The 24,000-nt window shown below is 40.2% G+C and overlaps 1 protein-coding gene and 3 non-coding genes across 7 annotated transcripts in view; 3 read left to right on the forward strand and 1 right to left on the reverse strand.

Annotated features, from left to right (window-relative positions):
* The window catches only part of LOC121385724, a 41,616-nt gene that overhangs the window by 4,563 nt on the left and 13,053 nt on the right, over nucleotides 1–24,000 (reverse strand). For all 4 annotated transcript variants that reach the window (XM_041516493.1, XM_041516491.1, XM_041516492.1 and 1 more), the window contains exons 4-5: nucleotides 15,788–15,900; nucleotides 1,853–2,056 (exon numbers count right to left, since the gene is read on the reverse strand). In XM_041516493.1, coding sequence (XP_041372427.1) covers nucleotides 1,853–2,056; nucleotides 15,788–15,900 — 317 coding nt within the window. The remainder of the gene's footprint in view (nucleotides 1–1,852; nucleotides 2,057–15,787; nucleotides 15,901–24,000) is intronic.
* Nucleotides 7,657–7,728, forward strand: Trnaw-cca. Its single transcript has one exon. It is a non-coding gene; the product is annotated as a tRNA-Trp (tRNA).
* Trnaw-cca lies at nucleotides 11,408–11,479 on the forward strand. The gene has a single exon. It is a non-coding gene; the product is annotated as a tRNA-Trp (tRNA).
* Nucleotides 13,986–14,057, forward strand: Trnaw-cca. The gene has a single exon. It is a non-coding gene; the product is annotated as a tRNA-Trp (tRNA).

The raw sequence follows: 24,000 nt of genomic DNA on the forward strand, positions 1-24,000 counted from the left end.
TCCGGGTGAGAGTTCATTGATCACGGTCCACTATAGTTCCTAATTGTGACACGTTACGGTTCACATATTCACTTCTAGGAAATGGTGAAGAATTAAAACAATATGTATGTTTAATGGTAAGCCTTCTGGCTGTATTTTGACCATGTTATTTTGTAATATTGTGCACTGACCTTTCGGGACATGGGTATATAGCGCAAGTGACAGCCGGAGTGAATCGGTTAATGAACCACCTGTTTGGACCGGTACTACAGCCAGATGCGGTCATATAGCAAAAAACTGAGACGGAAATGTTCTCAATTTTGGAGTGAAAATAAATGCTTATATAATGTATGTTCGCAATGGTGTATGTTGTTAGTGCCAACGAGAACCCGTTCTACTGGCAATCTTCGTTTGAAGTTGGGCAATTTAACATGGGTTTCAATGGCAGATGACATCTGTGTAGTGAGACCATAATACAGAAAATGAGCCATGAAAGGTACCATCTTCAGTTAATACTTTGAGGTAGGGGTTGTAGTACTGATATTTATATATTGGTTGATATATTGAATATAGTGTTTTAACTACAAACGTTAACATGGTCGCCTATGGGATTTTATTTGGTATAGTACAACCTAATTAGGCCCACTTGGCTTCCCCATCCCTCAACATAAAAAGGAAGGAAAGGAATGTTTTATTTAACAACGCACTCAACACATTTTATTTACAGTTACATGGCGTCAGACATATGGTTAAGGACCACACAGATATTGAGATCTAGGAAAGCGGCTACCGCCACTTCATGGTCTACCCATTTCGATTAGCAGCAAGGGATCTTTTATATGCACCTTCCCACAGACAGGATAGCATATACCACGGCCTTTGTTACACCAGTTGTGGAGCACTGGCTGGAACGAGGAATAGCCCAATGGGCCCACCGACGGAGATCGATCCCAGACCGACCGCGCATCAAGCGAGCGCTTTACCACTGGGCTATGTCCCCCCCCCCCCCCCCCCGTTAGTATATGGATACCTGGATATCCAAGGGAGGGGGTAACATGTGGTTCTTTCTAACACAGACAGATTCGACTGGCGTAACCGTGGTTGGCGTTAGGATGGGGGGGGGGAGGGGGGAGGCATGTCCCCCAATCACACGTTTTTGTCTTTCATCGCCTTTTATATTTGCCTGTCGCTCCATAATGCAAAACATACTCAGAATTGGTGGGCTGTTCCAATGTGGGTTGTCCACATTATAAATTTCTGGCTACGCTAAGTAACTAAAATATGTATTGTAATAGAATAACAAAGCCTTCTTCGTGAACTACGCCCCCTCTCCCCCAATAATCCCAGATCCATCCATGAGATACAATATACGTCAATGTCACAGGTGCACTTGTGTTGCAAAACGCAGTTCCGAAATCAATATTATGTACCAGTAATGGCGTGTTTTGCTTTTAGTTATAATATTGCAAATGGGTTTTCAATTGGTTTAATTAACTGGTCGATTGAGTGAGTAAGAGAGAGAGAGAGAGAGAGAGAGAGAGAGAGAGAGAGAGAGAGAGAGAGAGAGAGAGAGAGAGAGAGAGAGAGAGAGAGAGAGAGAGAGAGAGAGAGAAGAGCGAGGCTGGTGGGTGTATACAACAGAGTGGGCTAAAGCCCCCGGGGGGGGGGGGGGGGTTCTAGTCATGCTCTCCCGGAAAATATATCGAAATTTTTTATTCTTGAGCAGTGTGTGTGTGTGTGTGTGTGTGGGGGGGGGGGTTCCTGAGAATATGGCGTTTGTTAGTAGTGACGTCATAGCCTGCGATGGTTTTACAATAGATCGTAGAGCTAAGATAGCTCCGAATTCTGTAGGCTACTTTGGTTTTGACCTTACCATGTAACAAGGAGCAGAGAAGAGCCAGCAGATACACAAGAAAAAACACCACTTCGTCTGGCAGTCGAAGCAGTGTTTATAAATAGAATGGTTCGTGACGTAGATGCGCGTGCGCCTCGTTTTCACCTGGTGAATGTCGTCACAGCTCGTGATGGCGCCACGCTGCTCGGAATACCAGTTTCCTATCAGCTCGGACATGTCAAACTGAAAATAGATACATCATAGAGAACACTAAACGAGTTCCCGTGAGAACCGTGCGTGAGAGTTTGTTTTTAATCGTATACCACTATATCACAATGTGGTGTTTTATACGCGGCGAGGATTCGAACTACATAAGTGTGACGCGTGGGGGGGGGGGGGGGGGGGGGGGGGGGGGAATTGTGTGAATAGAAACAAGATGCGTTAATTACACACACACTTCAACAATGGTAGGGGAACTAATAATAATTTACAATTGCCAAAATTACGAGGTATATTAGCTGTGGGGAATGGTTATATGATAATAGTAAATTAATTGGGCAAACATTACATCCGGTAGTTCAGTATTACAGTAGGTTTTATGACCACCAACGATCTTGAAGGACGATTGAGGTCAGAAGTAAAATTTAAAAGTTGACTTTTTTTTTATCAATAAATCCCAAATTCAAACAATAAAAATGACCAAAAAACCCCAAAACATTAACAACTGTATAATAAACAGAATGAAAAAGATTGACAGAAATAATGTTCCACAGTTATTAATGGACCTTCCTGGAAATTTTCTAAATCGAGAATGACACCCCACGCACGTGTACGGGGCAACTGCGTGATGCACGTGCGAACTATGGAATGTGTTTCGATGTGTTGACAAACAGACCTGGACCCCGTTCCACGAAGCGATCTTAGCGGTAAGATCATCTTAAGTGCATTAGGTAGTTATGCAATTAAGGTGATCTTAGCGCTAAGATTGCTTCGTGGAACGGAGACCTGAACGTTCTTTACTAGGATGTCTGTGGTCAAAACGTATGTTCGGTCTAATAGTTAATATTAACATTAATATTTCAGGTTTCCCTACTTTTTTTGAAGAGTATATTTTAATAGAAGGAAGGAAGGAAATGTTTTATTTAACGACGCACTTGTACACATTGTATTTACGGTTATATGGCGTCAGACATATGGTTAAGGGCCACATAGATACAGAGAGAGGAAACCCACTGTCGCCACTTCATTGGCTACTCTTTTCGATTAGCAGCAAGGGATCTTTTATATGCGCCATCCCATAAACAGGATAGTACATACCACGGCCTTTGTTACACCAGTTGTGGAGCACTGGCTGGAACGAGAAATAGTTCAATGGGCCCACCGACGGAGAGCGATCCTGAACCGCATGAAGCGAGCGCTTTACTACGTCCCGCCCATTCACTAGCAAATCTATAATCCTCTTTTTTTTTTAAAATAATAATAATAAAACATATAAACATATAAAACTCGCTTGTTGTTGGTGATTCTGGACTAGCTTGGACTCCCCCCCCCCCCCCGCCCCTCCCCCAGAGACGTTATGCAACATGGCCGCCATTTTTATTGGAAGTGTCTATAGAGTTCCTCTTTTCCGTTCCCACCTTTCCTCCTGTATAGGACCGAAGAACTGGCCCAAACCAGATCTTGCACCCAAGACCAGTCTGCCATGAACGTACACGTTTGTAGTACCCACATATGTGGCAAAATTCACAAATGTCATTTTAACGACACTGAATGTCGCAGTGTGACTGTCACAAAGGTGCTAATCATGGACCAATGTCACACCGACGAACGTCGTATCTCATTAGTCACATTAAATTATTTCCAATCCAGTTCAGTATTTTTCATTTCATTTCAACTTATTTTCGTGCTTATATCCAACTAAGGTTCAAGCACACTGTCCTGGGCACACATATCAGCTATCTAGGCCGTCCAGGACAGTATGTTAGTGGTTAGTGAGAGAGGAGAGTGTGTAGTGGTCGTACACCTACCTACCTATTGAGCTGTTGAAACTCGCTCTGGGTGAGAGCCGGTACCGGGCTGCGAACCCTGTACCTACCAGCCTTATATCCGATGACTTATTCACGACACCACCGAGGCCGGTAACGAAAGCATTACAAACACTAGATGTAGTCAGTTCAGCAGTATTCATATCGGTTACCGCGATACATGTATAAACACCTATTTGCCTTCAGCCATTATTCACAACATACCGGCCTCGGTGGCGTCGTGGTTAGGCCATCGGTCTACAGGCTGGTAGGTACTGGGTTCGGATCCCAGTCGAGGCATGAGATTTTTAATCCAGATGCCGACTCCAAACCCTGAGTGAGTGCTCCGCAAGGCTCAATGGGTAGGTGTAAACCACTTGCACCGACCAGTGATCCATAACTGGTTCAACAAAGGCCATGGTCTGTGCTATCCTGCCTGTGGGAAGTGCAAATAAAAGATCCCTTGCTGCTAATCGGAAAGAGTAGCCCATGTAGTGGCGACAGCGGGTTTCCTCTCAAAATCTGTGTGGTCCCTAACCATATGTCTGACGCCATATAACCGTAAATAAAAGAGTGTCGAGTGCGTCGTTAAATAAAACATTTCTTTTTTTATTCATAACGTGGACTTCCAGCTTATGCAATAGTTCACAGCATATCGCTCCGTGTTATACGTCCATTAAGTGAGATACCGGATACTACATGACCCGAATGATATGACCTTTAAACAAAACAGTGATTTTTCTTTTCTTTTTTTAGTGTATTTTCGGAGAAGCAGGTCCCAATCCTAGATACGATAACGTAGCGCTGGCATCGACACGGTCTTCTGTTCAGCGCTACGAGATGAGGCATATACCCCATGTGTAGCAAAAACAAACTTCAGTGTTCTGTAAAAAAAAACATTCACACTTTGTTGGAAACACTTACTCGATATCGTTGATATATATTAAATTAATTGTTGTGGCAAATATAATTAATACAATGCAGATTAACAATTATCAAGACTAAAAGCGTTCTTCGGCAGCCATGACAGATAATACGAGAATCTCGTGAGAATGTGAAATATACATACATAAAAATATATAATCTACTTTTTGTACTTTTTGTTTTTATGATATATTTGACGAAATGTATTATTTTTTTATTTATCTTTTAAAACTTAAACTTAATAGTTTGTCTAAAATTATGAAAAATAAAAACATACCGACATTTAAACTGCATTGTCTGCTCTCGGAACTTTTTTGACAGAGGTCAAGGTAAGTAGATCAGTTTTTATTTTAATGTTTTTGCTACACATGGGGTATATGCCTCATCTCGTAGCGTAGCCCGAGTACTCTGACTGTAAGAGAGCTAGACGGACATTTGGACATAAACACGCTCTCATTACAGTCAGAGACCAACCTATGTCTTTTTTTGGCAATTCCTGACTACCAGACGGTAGGCAACGAGTCCCGCTCTAATACCACAACAATCCTATGTTTGACGTCAAATACCTTTACATCAATCATTTTCGAGTTAAGTGATACAAAAAAATCCACATATTAATCACTAATACACTTACTACAGAAAGAAACCCGACAGCACCCACATTCAGTAACGCTTCGTGACACTCCGTCGCAACAATTGCAAAGCTCGGCGATCTATTTCGAGACGTAGACCACGTGATCGCGCACTGGGCGATTCCGCCTTGTGTAGCAGTTATAGGGGCCGTCTCATATCAAGCGAAGTTACAACATGGAAGAGTTGGCTAATGCCGTTTTGGATGAATTTGGATTTCATTACGTCATTAAACCAAAACAATTACACATTATTGATTCCATTTTGAATTTGAAGGATACATTTGGGTGTTATCGACAGGATACGGCAAAAGTATGTGCTACGTACTGCCTCCTCTTATGAAAGATAAAGTAAGTAGTAATTTAATTTGATTATTTTATGTTTTATGAATTAGTCATTAGTACAGTAGTAGAGTGTGTGTGTGGGGTTTTTTTTTCTCAACAATTACGTAACGCTCTTGAGGGGATGGGGTATCATAAGATGTATTCCGAGGCGTTAAGGGGAAGGATGGCAATGCTTGTTACTGCAAAATCAAAATTGAATCGGTACATAGCTCATTCGATCTTTAAAACTTATCTTATAGTTGTTTTGCTATTCAGATCAAACTAAAAAATATTGAAATTTGTTTTGTTCAACGACACCACTAGAGCACATTGATTAATTAATCACTAGCTATTGGATGTCAAACATTTGGTAACTCTGATATGAGTATTGGAGAAGAAACCCGCTACATTAGCAATGGATCTTTTATATGTACTTTCCCACAGGCCACTGACCAGTTCTGGTGCATTAGTTGGAACGACAAAGAAATCAATTGGTTGAATGGATCCATCGAGGTTGTTCGATCCTGCGACGCGAACACTCAAACGACTGAGCTGAAACCCACTCCCTAAGAAATATGCGGAAATGACTCAAATGTGAAACTGTGGTGTAATATCTCATTAAAAAGCAAAAAGAAAAATAAAGAAGAAAAAGGCGGTAGGATACTAGTAAATTAAGTAATAAAAATAGTTCAAATTTAGTTTTTGGGTTGGTTGTAAGTATTCTGTTTGCTTAATAACTAATTTCATATGAACGATCGTTTTATCCAAGCAAATGTAAATCACATATATGTATGGTAGTTAATAATTATTGACAATGAATTAACCTACGTAGAACACAGCCCAATTGTTTTCAACAACTGAACAAAGACCGATTCTGTAACACAATACTCAATGATCAGTTGTAGACAGGAGTTCCATCATAGTAGACAAGCTGACGCCTAGGGACCGATGGCGATGAGTTTCGCCGTATGCATGTATGGCCACAAATGACTGCCAGGTCCGATGTCGGGAATTAACCTGCTTATATCAGTTTGATGTTCAAGTATGCTACCACGATTTCTGATCAGGGCCACAAACTGTACTCAGAACGAGAGGGTGTGTGGGAGTTTTAAAAAAAGGTTTAGAACTTTTTTCAGCGTAGAATGTAGCCACAATTAATGAGATTACCCATCGATACGCATTGGCAGTTAACAGTACGACAATGATATTTGTCGCTGATTTACAAGTTCTTTTTTGACTGACGATTTGTTTATGAAAATAATAACCGCTTGATATGAGACGGCCCCTGTAACTGCTGCACAAGGCGGAATCGCCCAGTGCGCGATCACGTGGTCTACGTCTCGAAATAGATCGCCGAGCTTTGCAATTGTTGCGACGGAGTGTCACGAAGCGTAGCTGAATGTGGGTGCTGTCGGGTTTCTTTCTGTAGTAAGTGTATTAGTGATTAATATGTGGATTTTTTTTGTATCACTTAACTCGAAAATGATTGATGTAAAGGTATTTGACGTCAAACATAGGATTGTTGTGGTATTAGAGCGGGACTCGTTGCCTACCGTCTGGTAGTCAGGAATTGCCAAAAAAAGACATAGGTTGGTCTCTGACTGTAATGAGAGCGTGTTTATGTCCAAATGTCCGTTTAGCTCTCTTACAGTCAGAGTACTCGGGCTACTCGTAGCGCTGAACAGAAGACCGTGTCGATGCTAGCGCTACGTTATCGTATCTACCATATCCCGTAACGGTAACCGAGACGTAGGCGAAAGTTTCCGTTACAATACCGTAACTAGTCCCAACCCCACTAAAAGCATAGCTAGCCACAGTCTAGTCCCTTCACTGTACAATTTCTGCTGACGCACCTGAGTATTTATTCATGTGCATCATACTCGTGTAGACCTACAATTAATCGATTGATCAAAGAGCGCAGCGAACGAATCTTTAGTATGATGACTCCGTGGCGCAACGGTAGCGCGTCTGACTCCAGATCAGAAGGTTGCGTGTTCGAATCACGTCGGGGTCATTGAAACTTTTGTTTTCTTTTTGAATAACTGGAGGAAGGAAGGAAAGAAAGATATGTTTTATTTAACGATGCACTCAACATATTTTATTTGCTGTTATATGGCGTTGGTCATGGTTAATGACCACACAGATATAGAGAGAGGAAACACGCTGTCGTCACTTCATGGGCTACTTTTTTCCGATTAACAGCAAGGGATCTTTTATATGCACCATCACACAGACAGGATAACACATACCAGAACCTTTGATATACTAGTCGTGGTGAACTGGCTGGAGCGAGAAATAGCCCAATGGGGCCACTGTCGGGGATCGATCCCAGACCGACCGCGCATCAAGCGAACGCTTTACCACCAGGCTACGAGTATGAGGAAAACAAATGTAGAAGGGGTCCAGACTCCACCTCGGCACCCCTGAATCCGCTCCTGCATAAGCTATTCCCATAGATGTACCAACTTTGATGTACGTGGATATTGTCTATCAGTCGTTAGGCAGTGGTTGGAACGGGTGAAAACCCCAGTTAACAGAGGCTTGTCAATCGTGCGACTCCCCGCCCCCACGATAGGCCTCTACTACTGAGTTACACCCCGCCCCAGTCTTTAATAACGCAAAAATAAATTAGCCAAAGTAACTGGGCCAATTGTTTAACGACACCACTAGAGCACATTGATTTATTAATAATCGGCTATTTTGATGTAAAACGTTTGGTAACTTTGACATATAGTCTTGGAGAGGAAACCCGCTACATTTTAGTTGCATGGGATATTTTATATGCACCATCCCAAAAACAGAATAGTACATACCACGGCATTTGATATACCAGTCGTGGGGCACTGGCTGGACCGAGAAATAGCCCAATGAGCCCACCGACTGGAATCGATCCCAAACCGATCTCGCATCAAGCAAGCGTTTTACTACTGGGTTACAACCCTCCCCCACCCCCACCCCTACCACCGCCCACTCCCCCGCCCCCAATGCTCCCACCCCCAGCATAGCAGACACTTCACCATTATATGCTGGACACCAAATGACACGCATAGCTTGTAATTAGAATAGATTTGCTTGATTTCGACCCAAGCCCCCCAAAAAGTTAGTTAAAAACATTTGAAGGAATAAATTACCAATCATTCATATCAGTTACCGAGATACATGTATACACACCTATTTACCTTTGGCCATTATGCATAACGTGGACTTCCGGCTTATGCAATAATTCCAACAAACAAAAAACATTATTTTGACACTTTGTCACAAGAGAAAAAATGTGAACGTGGCAGTCACACAGGCTACTCGATCCTCCCAAGTACAGCCAGGGATCTTTTTAATACACTTTCCATAGCTATTTGGACTGAAATGAATAGACATAATGTAGGACAGTAAAACCCATCAAAGACAATCGATCATGCGATCCATCGCATCTCAACCGAGCGTTCTATCGCCCTGTGCGTGCGATGGGAATCCGTAATCAGTCGAGGTTTATCGAATATTTCCGAAAATACTATTTTCTTTCAAACATGTCTACAGTTGACTGATCCATAAAAGATAACATCTGTTTCAATAGCATTAGTATGGTGACTCCCTGGTGCAACGGTAGCGTGTTTGACTCCAGATCAGAAGGTTGCGTGTTCTAATCACGTCGGGGTCATTTAAATGTTTACTTTTTGATCACTATATGCGGGGGTGGAGGTCCCAATAAAAATATTAGATACTCTCAGACTTTAAATAACTAAGACGCCTTTGATCGTCACAAACAATCGTAACGTGTATTTCAAGCTTCAGCTACCCCGATCTGTCTCAGTCTGAGACTATATTATCGGTAATGCCGGGAACACACGGTGCGTATTAGCTGGTATATCACACACGACTGTATCCGACAGAATCGACCTGCGTTATGTCAGGTCAAGCCATAGGGTTTTGCGTGCAGATCCAGAACAAGCTGTTGTAGCACACGCCTGTCCTGGACGCATGTGCCGGCCTCGGTCGGCTCCTCCGCACAGAACAGGAAAAAGGTTGGGGTGAGTGCAAGAGGAGACCGTCCGCGATGGGAAGTGCAAGGGAGCGCCAGCAGCCCGATCGGAATCGGTAGCAAGCGGGGGCAATCATGGTGCTATTGAATTTTGAATATCCCGTAGGATTAAGTTAAAAACGAAAGTAGTGCGCAATTTCTTGAATTAATTTTGGCGCATTTTTCGAAGAAAAAAAAAAAAGAGAAGAAAAGTGTGCGATGACATTTGCGACACAATTATACACGATACGATGGCATCATGCCGTATCCTGCCTGGTGTTACCGAAGGAAGGAAATGTTTTATTTAACGACGCACTCAACACATTTTATTTACGGTTATATGGCGTCAGACATGGTTAAGGACCACACAGATATAGATAGAGGGGAAACCTGCTGTCGCCACTTCATGGGCTACTCTTTTCGATTAGCAGCAAGGGATCTTTTATATGCACCATCCCACAGACAGGATAGCAGATACCACGGCCTTTGATATATCAGTCGTGGTGCACTGGTGTGAACGAGAAATAGCCGAAAGGGCTCACTGACGGGGCTCGATCCTAGACCGACCGCGCATCAAGCGAGCGCTTTACGACTGGCCTACGTCCCGCTCTTGACAAATGCCCCAGGCCCGTAGGGCAAAATCGGAACGTGTCTCAGTAGTCCACCGTGTGATGTCAGCGGGTTTTTTCTCTCTCTTTATCTGCGTTGTCTTTAACATTTCATTTCAACTTATTTTCGTGCTTATATCCATTTAAGGTTCAAGCACGTTGTCCTGGGTACATGCCTCAGCTAGTTCGAGTACTCTGACTGTATGAGAGCTAGACGGATATTTGAAAGTTATATACGCTCTCATTACAGCCAGAGACCAAGGTATGTAATTTTTTCGCAATCGCTGTCCACCAAAAAGTAGTCAAAGATTCCCGCTCTAATACCACAACGATCCTATGTTTGACGTCAAATACGTTTGCATCGATAATTTTCGAGTTCCTTGATCTCAAAAAAAAATGCAGATATTAACCACTAATACACACACTACAGAAAGAAACCCGACAGCACCTACATTCAGCTAAGCTTCTGCAAACTTCGGACGTAGCGTCCACATGATCGCCCACTCAGCCATTCCGTCTTCCAGGGACCGTCTCGTACAATAATACGACAAGTGCCCGACAATCACCCAAAAAGGAGTTTGTTTAACATAGCTTATTCTCTGGCTGTAACGAGAGCGTATATAACTGCCCAAATGTCCGTCTAGGTATCTTACAGTTAGAGTATTCGGGCTAATACCTCAGCTATCTGGCTGTCTGTCCAAGTTGTTAATTGTTAGTGGTTAGTGAAAGGGACGAGGATGTAGTGGTCTTACACTTACCTATTGAGTAGCTAAAACTCGCTCTGGGTGGGAGCCGGTACAGGGCTGCGAACCCTGTACCTACCAGCCTTATGTCCGATGGCTTAACCACGACGCCACCGAGGCCGGTTTTGTGTCTTTAACCACGTCTGATGCTTAAATAACTGTAACTAAAAATATGCCGAGTGCGTCGTTAAATAAAACATTCATTCTACCATCTGCGTAATCGGTCGAGGTGTTACGAACATTACCGAATATACTAGATTTTTTCCATACCTGTGTACAGTTGAGTGATTCGAGAAACAAGACCTATTTCAAAATCATTAGTACGGTGACTTCGTGGCGCAACGGTAGCGCGTCTGACTCCAGATCAGAAGGTTGCGTGTTCGAATCACGTCGGGGTCATTTAAATTTTTACTTTTTGATCTCTTATATGTGTGGGTGATGGTCCCAATAAAATATTAGATACTCAAGATTAGGCTGGTTACCATAAAATTTGAAACACGCCCTTGATCGTTACAAACTATTGTAATGTGTATTATGAGCTTCAGCTACCCCAATCTGTCTCAGTCGGTGACTATATTATCGGTAATGCCTGGAACACACGGTGCGTATTAGCTGGTATATCGCACACGACTGTAAGATACGAAACGATATCCTACAGAATCGACCTGCGCGATGTCAGATCAAGCTATCGGGTTTTACGTGCACATTCTGAGCAAGCTGTTGTAGCGCACGCCTGTCATGGGCACAGGTGTCGGCTCCTCCGTTCAGAACAGGAAACGGGTGGGGCGGGTGCAAGAGGAGACCGTCCGCTCTGGAAAGTGCAAGGGAGTACCAATAGCCCGACTGGAATCGGTAGCGGGAGGAGCAATTTTGGTACTATTGAATTTTGAATATCCCGTAGGATTAAGTTCGAGCTCAAAATCTACCAAGTGACCTAGATCCTACACCACACTAACATTGTACATAAGAAATTCAATTTAGAATGTAATTTTAGTTTAGACCCACACAGATTCCATACATTGTATTTGACCATTTGACCAGAATATAAGCCCAGGGGACCAAATCAACTCATTATGAGCTGAACATGGGGTGGACATAAAATCAATAATAAAAGGTATATTTCGTACTTCTACAACAGTTTTACTTTTTTTGTTAAATTACTTATCACAGTTATTTAGTTAAATTGAAAACATATTTTGAGAAGGCTTACAAAAAGTGTTACAAACAAAACACTTTAGTAGATATGTGAAATTTTATAATAGATGTTTTATAGTTAATTAAACTTTGTTTTGTTTAACGACACCACTAGGGCACATTGATATATTAATTTTCGCCTATTGGATGTCAAACATTAAATTTTGTTAATTTTGAAATAGTCTTAGAGAGAAAACCCGCTACATTTTTACATTAGTAGCAACATCCCACAAACAAGACAACACATACCAAGGGGGTGGGGGGGGGGGGGGGGGGGCAGTGAGATTAAGTGGAATGCCAAGGGAACTTTTGGGGAGGTTTGGACGGGGATCGTAAAAAAAAAAATGAAAATTAATATATAATAAAATTTTACTATCGCAAAATTTAGGCCCGCCTTTGAAAAGTGTGCGATGTCATTTGCGACACGATTATACACAATACGATGGCATCATGCCGTATGCTGTCTGGTGTTGTTGGGTCTTGTCGTAACGTAGGTGTTCGCGCCGCGTGACTTAAACTACTAGAGCACATTGATTGATTAATCATCGGCTATTGGATGTTAAACATTTGATAATTTTGACATATAGTTCGAAACCCAATTTATTTTTGTTTTCATTGGTAGCAAGGGATCTTTTATATGAACCATCCTATAGACAGGATAGCATATACCACGGCCTTTGATATACCAGTCGTGGTGCACGGGTTTGAACGAGAAATAGCCCAAGGAGCCCACTGACGGGGCTCGATCCTAGACCGACCGCGCATCAAGCGAGCGCTTTACCACTGGGTTACGTCCCGCTCTTGACAAATGCCCCAGGCCCGTAGGGCAAAATCGGAAAGTGTCTCAGTAGTCCACCGTGTGATGTCAGCGGGTTTTTTCTCTCTCTTTATCTGCGTTGTCTTTAACATTTCATTTCAACTTATTTTCGTGCTTATATCCATTTAATGTTCAAGCACGCTGTCCTGGGTATATTCCTCAGCTACCTGGCATGTCTGTCCAAGTTGTTAATCGTTAGTGGTTAGTGAGAGGGACGAGGGTGTAGTGGTCTTACACCTACCCACTGAGTCGCTAAAACTCGCTCTGGGTGGGAGACGGTACCGGGCTGTGAACCCAGTACCTACCAGCCTTATGTCCGATGGCTTAACCATGACGCCACCAAGGTCGGTTTGGGGTCTAATGCATATATAACCGTAACTAAAAACTATGCTGAGTGCGTCGTTAAATAAAACATTCCTTCTACCATTGGCGTAATCGATCGAGGTGTTACGAACATTACCGAATATATTAAAGGGACAGACCCTAGTTTTTAAACACTACAGCATATTTTTCACTATTAGAGCCGTTTATGATCACTGAAATCAAACATTACTTATATTTTAGTGTTTAGATTTTCCATTTCTGTAGAACCGAAGTCTTTTTTGGTCATCCTGGTGTTTCTAATACCAAAAAATAGCATTTTGAATATTTACAAAAACGCACGCGTGTCTGAGAAGTAATCTATTTTAAAAAATATTTTCCGTTTTAATGTCACAGACTCATCTTTCTCTCTATTGTAACTTTATCCAAATGCGTTACAGGTTTGTAAATTTACTAAACTGAGTGTCCGTTTTTACGGGTTAAAATTAGGGTGTGCGCCTTTAAACGTTTTTATACCTGTTTATAGTTGACTGATTCGAGAAACAAGACCTATTTCAAATTCGTTAGTACGGTGACTTCGTGGCGCAACGGTAGCGCGTCTGACTCCAGATCAGAAGGTTGCGTGTTCGAATCACGTCGGGGTCATTTAAATTTTTACCTTTTTGTGTCTTTATGTTATGACACACGGCAATAAAAAGGCTAGACCCTCGCTTGAATATAACCCAAACTACAGAATGGTTCCAATACAGTTTGTAACACGTTGTTGATCGTCAGTTAAAGTTAAAATTAGTTTTGTTTAACAACACCACTAGAACACATTATTTGATTAATCATTGGCTATTGGATGTCAACCATTAGGTAATTTTGACATATTATACTAGTAGTCTTACAGAGGAAACCCACTACATTTTTCCAATAGTAGCAAGGGATCTTTTTATATGCACCAGCCTACAGACAGGATAGCACATACCACGGACTCCAGATCAGAAGGTTGCGTGTTCGAATCACGTCGGGGTCATTTAAGTTTTTACTTCTTGGTGTCTTTATGTTAAGGCACACGGCAATAAAAATGCTAGATCCTCGCTTGAAAATAATCCAAACTAAAGAATGGTTCCAAAACAATTTTTAACACGTTGATGATAGTCAGTTAAAGTTAAAGTTAGTTTTGTTTAACGACACCACTAGAACCCATTGTTTTATTAATCATCGGCTATTGAATATCAAACACTTGGTGATTCTGACATATAGTCTTAGAGAGGAAACAATCTACATTTTTCCATTAGTGGCAAGGGATCTTTTATATGTACCACTGTCTTTGATATACCAGTCAGAAGAGTAGCCCATGTAGTGGTGACAGCGGGTTTCCTCTCTCAATATCTGTGTGGTCCTCAACCATATGCCCGACGCCATATAACCGTAAATAAAATGTGTTGAGTGCGTCGTTAAATAAAACGAAGGGACCTCCCAGACTTCCTTTATAAAAAAATGTAATAATTATAAAATTAGTTAATTTTTTTTATTTGTTATGTAATTTAATTTCTATGCTGAGGGGCCCTACCCCGGGCCCCCCAAGGTCTAAATCCGGCCCTGCCTAGGTGTCAACCTCCCCAGAAACTTTCGCCTCCAGGTAAGGGCTTAGTCGGACTTTTAAAAAAATGCGGTAGTTCATATTTTATGTTTATTTTTTTATATAAATAGTCCGACGCATTTAATGTTGACAGCCCGTCTACAGTGCTCAAATCACCTTAAAACGTTTTCAGCCGAGCACTCTAATTTTATTTTTGGACTTTTAACTTCTTGTTGCCAGACATGATTCGAATGGATCAGCTATCTCAATTTAGTATTTTATAGCTCCCATTAGCATGTGGATTTATATGGTATCTCTGTGGTAATATTATAAATGGCTCCCCATAATCTATATTAGGGGAGCAAATAATCACTCACCAGGCCTTTAGAAACTCGAGCTGCGAAAACGTACGTATTTTTGTGTTTTTGTTTTTGTGTTTTTTTGTTGTTGTTTTTTGTTTTTTTGTTAGGTTTTTTTTGGGTGGGGGGGAGGGCGGGGGTGGGGGTCAAATTCTATATAAATGAAGATGAAATTCTGGCTTGTGCCCTACCTTTATCCCACCAGAGAAAATTCCCCCTTGACTACAATGTGCCCCCGCCCATTCCAGAAGCCATTCCAACGGGCCTGCTCCCCTGAATTTTTTGACATCGTGGTCTGTTTTGTCGTGTCGTGTCGTATCTCACAAAATGCACACCGTGTGAGGCCGACATTAAAAACTATATAAAAAGAAACTTTCGTTAATCTGCGACGATCTCCAGCAATCTGCGACGTTTTGTCCGATTTTAAGGGAACCAAGCTTTAGACCAACCTCCAGACAGAACTTCTCGCACCGGGACATGCAGGTGGCCGCTCTCTTCAGTCCGTCTGTCAGTCGGGTTTTAATGGACGGGTGTCTGGAGTTTACCAACACGGCGAAATCATCTGTAAAACACGTAGACATTTTAAAGGTGCAGTATTAGTTACAAGTGCTATATATTGATATGTTGCACGGGTGTCTGGAATTCACCAACACGGCGACATCATCTGTAAAAACACTTAGACATCATCTGTAAAAACACTTAGACATTTTAAAGGTGCAGCATCCGTTACAAGTGCTATATATTGCTAATGTTGTACGGGTGTCTGGAATTCACCAACACGGCGAAATCATCTGTAAAAACTTAGAAATCTTAAAGGTACAGTGTCACCGTTACATTTTTACATTTATTTGTGATACATACTTGGTACCTGGTTGAAATAAAATTGTATTTGGTGAAAGAAGGTGGGTATATAGCAAAACAGCACCCCCTCACTCTACCTTGTGATCAATTATGGAACAGCCCCCATCTCGGAATCGCATGGTATCATGTTGTCTCCCACACACCACCCATCTCTTCCGATCAATTCTGAACAGCCCTGATTTAGGAATCACATGGTAAGTAGAAATGTTGCCTTCCACCCCTCCAGTGAAGCAATTTTGGATTTGCCCTTGCCATTGTGAACTTGTTTGGATTTCCCCTTGTATCAGAATCGCATGGTAAGCAAAAATTGTGTGCCCCCTTTCCTCCGCCCCTCTCTTGTAATCTGAAACATCCCTAATTTAGGAATCGCACGGTAAGTAGAAATGTTGCCTTCCGCCCCTCCCGTGAAACAAGTTTGGATTTGCTCTTGTATCAGAATCGTATGGTAAGCAAAACTGTGTACCCCCCCCCCCCCTCCTCTCCTCCGCCCCTCTCTTGTAATCAATTCTGAAACATCCCTAATTTAGGAATCGCATGGTAAGTAGAAATGTTGCCTTCCGCTTCTCCACTGTGAACAATTTTGGATTTGTCCTTACATCAGAATCGCATGGTAAAAAGAAAAAAACTGTACCCTCTCTGCTCCGGCCATCTCTCGTAATCAATTCTGAAACATCCCTAATTTAGGAATCGCATGGTAAGTAGAAATGTAGCCTTGCGCTTCTCCATTGTGAACAATTTTTTTTTGTCCTTACATCAGCATCGCATGGTAAAAAGAAAAACTGTACCCTCTCTGCTCCGGCCATCTCTTGTAATCAATTCTGAAACAGCCCTGATTTACAAATCGCATGGTAATGAAAAAATCCACACACATGAACTTCAATTTAACTGCCTGACAAACTGATTGATATGTTCGATTTGATTTACAATAGCATGAAAAAATAAATGTGAAAAAATAAATCAGTGCAGGAAGTCTGTCATGAAAATTTGTAATTCAAAGTGGAAGCTAAAGCAGTGAAGTGAGATGGGGGGCGCTAATAATAGAGAGGAAATTACACAAAACAAAATATGAGGAGGAAATTACACGCAACAACATTATCGGGCTAAGAAAATGTGTTAACGGGATTGGCTCCTAAGGAATAACTGAAAACCGTTCAAGTGAATGACCCTGGTTTTTAAACACAGTTGGAATAGTTTTTGACAATTTAAAATAGAAGTTACATTTTATTTTTTAGAATATCCATTATCGTACATCCGAAGTGTTTCTGACCATCCTAGCATTCGTAATGCCTCTTAAATACTTTTTTCTTAATTCTAAAAACGCACGTACCCCTGAGAAGTAGCAGTTATAGAAAGAAAGAAAGAAAGAAAGAAATGTTTTATTTAACGACACACTCAACACATTTTATTTACGGTTATATGGCGTCAGACATATGGTTAAGGACCACACAGATTTTGAGAGGAAACCCGCTGTCGCCACTACATGAGCTACTCTTCCGATTGGCAGCAAGGGATCTTTTATTTGCGCTTCCCACAGGCAGGATAGCACAAACCATGGCCTTTGTTGAACCAGTCATGGATCACTGGTCGGTGCAAGTGGTTTACACCTACCCACTGAGCCTTGCGGAGCACTCACTTAGGGTTTGGTATCTGGATTAAAAATCCCATGGCTCGACTGGGATCCGAACCCAGTACCTACCAACCTGTAGACCGATGGCCTGCCACGACGCCAACGAGGCCGGTCTAACAGTTATAGAGTCAAGCTTTAGTCTATTTTTAAGGGTATTTTCCTGTTTCGACGTTACAGTCTCTTACTTCACTCTGTTAAAACTTCATCCAAATGTTTTAAAGGTTTGGAGATTAACCAAACGTTATGTCCATTTTCAGGACTTGAAACTAGGGTCTGCCACTTTAAACACTGCGGCGTTTTATTTCATTATTACAGACATTACTTAGATTTTATTGTTTAGATTATTCATGTCCGTACATGTGAAGTGTTTCTGATCATTCTGGTGTTTCTAAAACCACGTATTACAGGTTTGTAGATAAAAGATCCCTTGCTGCTAATGGAACAGTGTAGCGGGTTTCCTCTCTAAAACTATATGTCAGAATTACCAAATATTTGACCTCCAATAACCGATGATTAACAAATCAATGTGCTCTAGTGGTGTCGTTAAACAAAACAAACTTTAGTGACCATTTTCACAGGATGAGGTAGGTAGGTAGGTAGGTAGGTAGATATGTAGGTAGGTAGGTAGGTAGGTAGGTAGATGTCCGACCTCCGATAAGATCAGGGGCCTGACTTGGGACATCACGGGATGAAACATGCGTCTACGACTTTAATCCGTAGAAGTCCTTATTGGTCACACACCACACTTGATTGCAAATGTCCTTTATGCTTTAAAAATGCTCGAGCACAAAATTACGTTTAATGGAAGAGGATGGAATTTGCATACATATTGAGTCTTCCGCGGAATGAGACGAACTGTATTTATTGCCCATATTGGATCGGCAGCGGCACTGAAATTGTGAACGGCAGAGTAGGGGGAATGTTTGTTTAACGACATCGCGCCTTATTGTCAAATCAGTGGCTAATTTGTGTCTGGCCCATTAATTGCGACGATTGGTTTAGAGGGCGACAGAAAGAACTGTTATGTTTGGTTTACGACGTATTGTTTAATCATCAGCTCTTAGAATAGGTCTGTGGGTTCATGGCGTGAAATGGAAATGTTATTGTTGCGGTTTAAGGTCATATGCGTACGAACGCACACACGTGCACTATCACGTGCACACACGCATATACAAAGGCGCGTACATACATACATAATACAACACATAAAATCCAGGTAAGTAAACCTTAAAACTTTGTATAGAAGTCAAAAAATTTCAAAAACTTTACAGTTAATTCTGGATGGAATTTAAAGGATTCCAAAACATTTCTGCATGCATACGTACTAAAGTTTTAAAAAATAGATATTTATTTATTCATTCATTCATTCATTCATTCATTCATCCATTCATTCATTCATTCATTCATTCAATCATTCATCCATTTAAAAAAAAAAAATTGTCCCCCCTTCCCACTCCAAATACAACTGTCACACAAATACAAAAAAAAGAAGCCTTAAATTTTTATTTATTTTTTAAACAAAGCAAAATAAAGACATAGAGCTCCAACAAAACAAATTAAACTGGTTACCAAACGTATATCCTTAATTTAATAACCTCAACGCTATTTCTATTTTAATATTACTGATGTTCTGTTGCCTTAATTATTTTATCAAGGCTGGTAACGCTTTAGCAATATAATATATTCTATTAATTTCGAAATGATCATCAGTACCATTGTTGTCACTTCCTGCGAACGCATCCAGATCGATCACGATCGTCAACTGTATCTAAGCACCTACGTCAAACCTGAGCCAACGACGCTATTAGTGTTAACGTACGTAATTATTACGGCATGACAAACAATGGAGAGATTGCCTGATAGAAAAATAAACGGGCAAATGAACGGATGTTTGGCTAGCGTTAAAAAATTAATTGTGAAGCTGAGTGAAATAAAAAGGAATATAGTGTGTTTTATGACAGCTCAGCACATTTTAGTAAACTTTGGCTATTTGGAATCTAACATGTGGGTGGGTGGGAGAGGCAGAGAGAGAGAGAGAGAGGGAGAGAGAGAGAGAGAGAGAGAGAGAGAGAGAGAGAGAGAGAGAGAGAGAGAGAGAGAGAGAGAGAGAGAGAGAGAGAGAGACGGGGGGGGGGAGAGAGAGAGAGAGAGAGAGAGAGAGAGAGAGAGAGAGGAGGTGGTGGAGGAAATAACACATGGGGAGGATGGAATGTTGTATTTAATGATGCCTTCAACACATTTTAGTTACGGCTATATTGTTAAGGACCTCACATATAAATAGACAAAACCCACTGCCGTCATGCCATGGGCTTCTCTTTCTCATGGGCTCAACAGAGAGAGAGAGAGAGAGAGAGAGAGAGAGAGAGAGAGAGAGAGAGAGAGAGAGAGAGAGAGAGACAGAGACAGACAGACAGACAGACAGAGACAGATAAATAGAGACAGCTAGAGAGACGCATAGAGACAGTTATGGAGAAAACAACAAAGGTAGAGAGATAAAGAAGAAAGAAAGAAAGTGGAAGAGAAACAGAGTTGCTACGTAAACAAATATTCCTTTCTTTCTTCTTTTGTTCCCCAACAATAACAGCATCTTTGATATCAATACCTCACACCTCACATTGTTGAGTGTCCGCAATAACCGCATTATTTCTGCCTATTTAAAACAGCATTATCGTAAATCCGCCTGAACACGTCACAAATCCATTTGTAAATTAACCGCAGCATAGTTTTACGCGTAACAGCGTTCACGTGATACCCAATTGTTTTTTCTTCTGTTCCTTGATTCCATCTCCTAATGACAGCAGTCTGTCACTTGGGAACTGTTTACGTCACCACGGATGAGGCATGGCTCGTTCCAGATTAGATCGTATAAAATCTCTGACAATATCAATTATTAGATGAAACAGGAAGGAAACAATGTAATTATAAAGTGTAAAAATCATTTATTAATGGAGTTCGGTCAGCTTTTAGTTTATTGTGATATACTTATAGAAATTACATTACTTTACTTATTTTAGTTTTGCAGACAAGCGTAGAAAATGACACCAAAACAATTCGGGGATTTATTGGTGTTTAAATATCGCCGTTGGTGTTTTACTATCGTAAAAACAATAACTATTGTAAATCGTGTTGGTGTATTAATGTCGTAAACATATTACTGCTTTAAGGTCGTAATTAGTCAATAGCACTGTGGACTATAATATTTCACCGTTAGTGTTTCACTTTCCTGCAAAAGTATTTTTTGAAATAATGTTATATACAGGATATTTCATGTTTTTTGGTCAAATATGATTTATATCTCATCTCATGAAGTTTGCAATCATATCTCACGAGTCGCACTTGTGCGACGAGTGTGATATGATTGCAAACTTCATGAGATGAGATATAAATAAAATTTCAAAAAAACAAACATGAAATTTTCTATTTAGTATATAACTTTTGGTAATTTACCTTTATTTTTAAAATGCCAGCAGCAAAATAGTTCCGGCTTTCTTACAGTGAAGATAATTCTTTCTACAGTGACGATAATGCATTTTAGAGTGAAATAGTGAAATTTTCACTAAAAAGTGTTATCGTCACTGAGTGACTGATAACACTTTTATTTCACTGATATTTTAAGATATTTCACTAAATGTTATACAATAAATTGTCTTACATATTTCTCAAATAATGTTTTAATATCACAAGTAATATTTGACTTTTTCCAACATCTTCAGAACAGAACAGAACAGATCTTAATTTCGCCCAAGGCCACCAACCGGTAGCATCAGAGGATTGTATACATATAACAAATAAATATACGTACACATACGTCAACATTGCAAGAGTCATATCTCTATAAATAGATACAAATTTTAAAAATCAATAACAGAAAATGAAGCAAAATAAAATAGGTTTTCAAGAGGAAAAGTTACTGTTTATAAGATTTAATAAATTCACACAGTTTTTTAAAAGTACTGACACGTTGCAGTTGAAGAGTTCTTTCATTTTGATCACATTAGATCTTACAAAATAATATTTATTTAGCAGTCTCATTCGCGCTTCTTTGAGTTTATTACATATAAATAGATAATGAAACTCATCTCCAATATCGTCTATATTACATAATGTACACGTCCTTTGTTCTCTCGGTACACTTGATCATCTACCTTTCTCAATTGGTAAGAAATGACTATATAAACGAAATCGGAAAAAAAAGAGATAATTTTTCTTGTTTAAGATCTTGAAATAACTTTCAAATTCTATTTTCTCTTTAAAGAATATGTATGTGGAACACTTTCCTGATTCGGTTATGCCACTTTGCAAGTTTTGAGTAAACTGGTCTTCTGGTCTTAATTTTACAGTTCTTTTTAAATGTGATATATACACATGTACACAAAACACTGTGCATCCCATACATTGTTATAACCAAGTCTGTAAAGTATGTTTTTAATATGTACAATCCATTTATGTTCTGTGCCATATTGAATATTTGGCAGACACAGCAAAGACGACAACAGGAATGTTTGCAGCAAGTAAAGTTATTAGTGTTATCGAAGTTTTGTTCAAATAGTTTAATAGTCAGACGGGAAGACAAAACATGAACAAAATTCTTGTAACAACCTACCGGCCTCGGTGGCGCAGTGGTTAAGCCATCAGACTAAAGGCTGGTAAGTACAGGGTACGCAGCCTGGTACCGGTACCGGCTCCGGCCCGAAGCGAGTTCTTAAGGGCTGAATGGGTAAGTGTAAGGCCACTACACCCTCTTCTCTCTCACTAACCACTAACCAACTAACAACTACTAACCCACTGTCCTGGACAGACAGCCCAGATAGCTGAGGTGTGTGTCCAGGATAGCGTGCTTGAACCTTAATTGGATATAAGCACGGAAATAAGTTGATATTAAATGTAACAACCATCGATTTTGTAATCACACGTCGAAAATATAAAACAAGCAACCGTTGGATATTTCTGGTGAAAAGTAATATTCTATTTCTGAGTTGAAATACATTGATTGTGAAACACATTCAAATGGATCAGGTGTTAAAAATACGGAATTAAATTGTTTGTGAAATTTACTGAAATATCAGCCTCGGTGGCATCGTGGTTAAGCCATCGGACTACAGGCTGGTAGGTACAGGGTTCGCAGCCTGATACCGGCTCCAACCCAGAGCGAGTTCTTAAGGGCTCAGTGGGTAGGTGTAAGGCCACTGCACCCTCTTCTTTCTCACTAACCAACTAACAACTAACCCACTGTCCTGGACAGACAGCCGAGATAGCTGAGGTTTGTGCCCAGTACAGCGTGTTTGAACCTTAATTAGATGTAAGCACAAAAACAAGTTGAAGTGAAATGAATGAAAGATACGAATTAAATTATTTGTAAAATTTCACAAATAATTTAATTCGTATTTTTCATTGATTGTGGAGCACATTAAAATAAACTGATTGTGAAACACGTGGGATGAAATTGATTATGAAATATATTGAAATACATTTAACTGTGAAAAATACTGAAATATATTGACTGTGACAAATACTGAAATATATTGACTGTGACAAATACTGAAATATACTGACTGTGACAAATACTGAAACATACAGATAGGGAAATATATTGAAAACAAAATTGTGAAAAATCATGAAAAAGTAAATTAAATTGAATTTAAATTACAATATATATCTAATTAAAGACAGAGAGTATCACAAGTAATTTTGTATTTAAAAAAAAGTTAATATATGTACTTCAAAAATAAAGTGACCTAGACGGTATATATGTATGACATGACTTTGTGAAACGACGTCATAACTTAATGCGGCTCCCACAGTAAACGCTTATCAAAATGGCAAAAATGACGTCGTTTCGTCGTCTCTTTTTAGTTACGTTTGAAACGTTTTTACATGGTCCTAGCTTGTTATTCATAAAAAATAATGGTTTTGATAATGTGGATAATAAATAAATTATTACACTCGCGTGTGAATAGTACTGATTTTACGAAACTTGTGTCAACATTCATGTATTACCCTCGCTCTCGCTTGGATAATACAATAATCCTGACATTCGGTTTCGTAAAATCAGTACGACACACAAACTCGTATAATAATTCTAAAACAAATAAATAATATATATATATATATATATATATATATATATATATATATATATATATATATATATATATATATATATATATACATATA

Source organism: Gigantopelta aegis, chromosome 12, assembly GCF_016097555.1.
Source record: "Gigantopelta aegis isolate Gae_Host chromosome 12, Gae_host_genome, whole genome shotgun sequence".
Classification (NCBI taxonomy): Eukaryota; Metazoa; Mollusca; class Gastropoda; order Neomphalida; family Peltospiridae; genus Gigantopelta; species Gigantopelta aegis.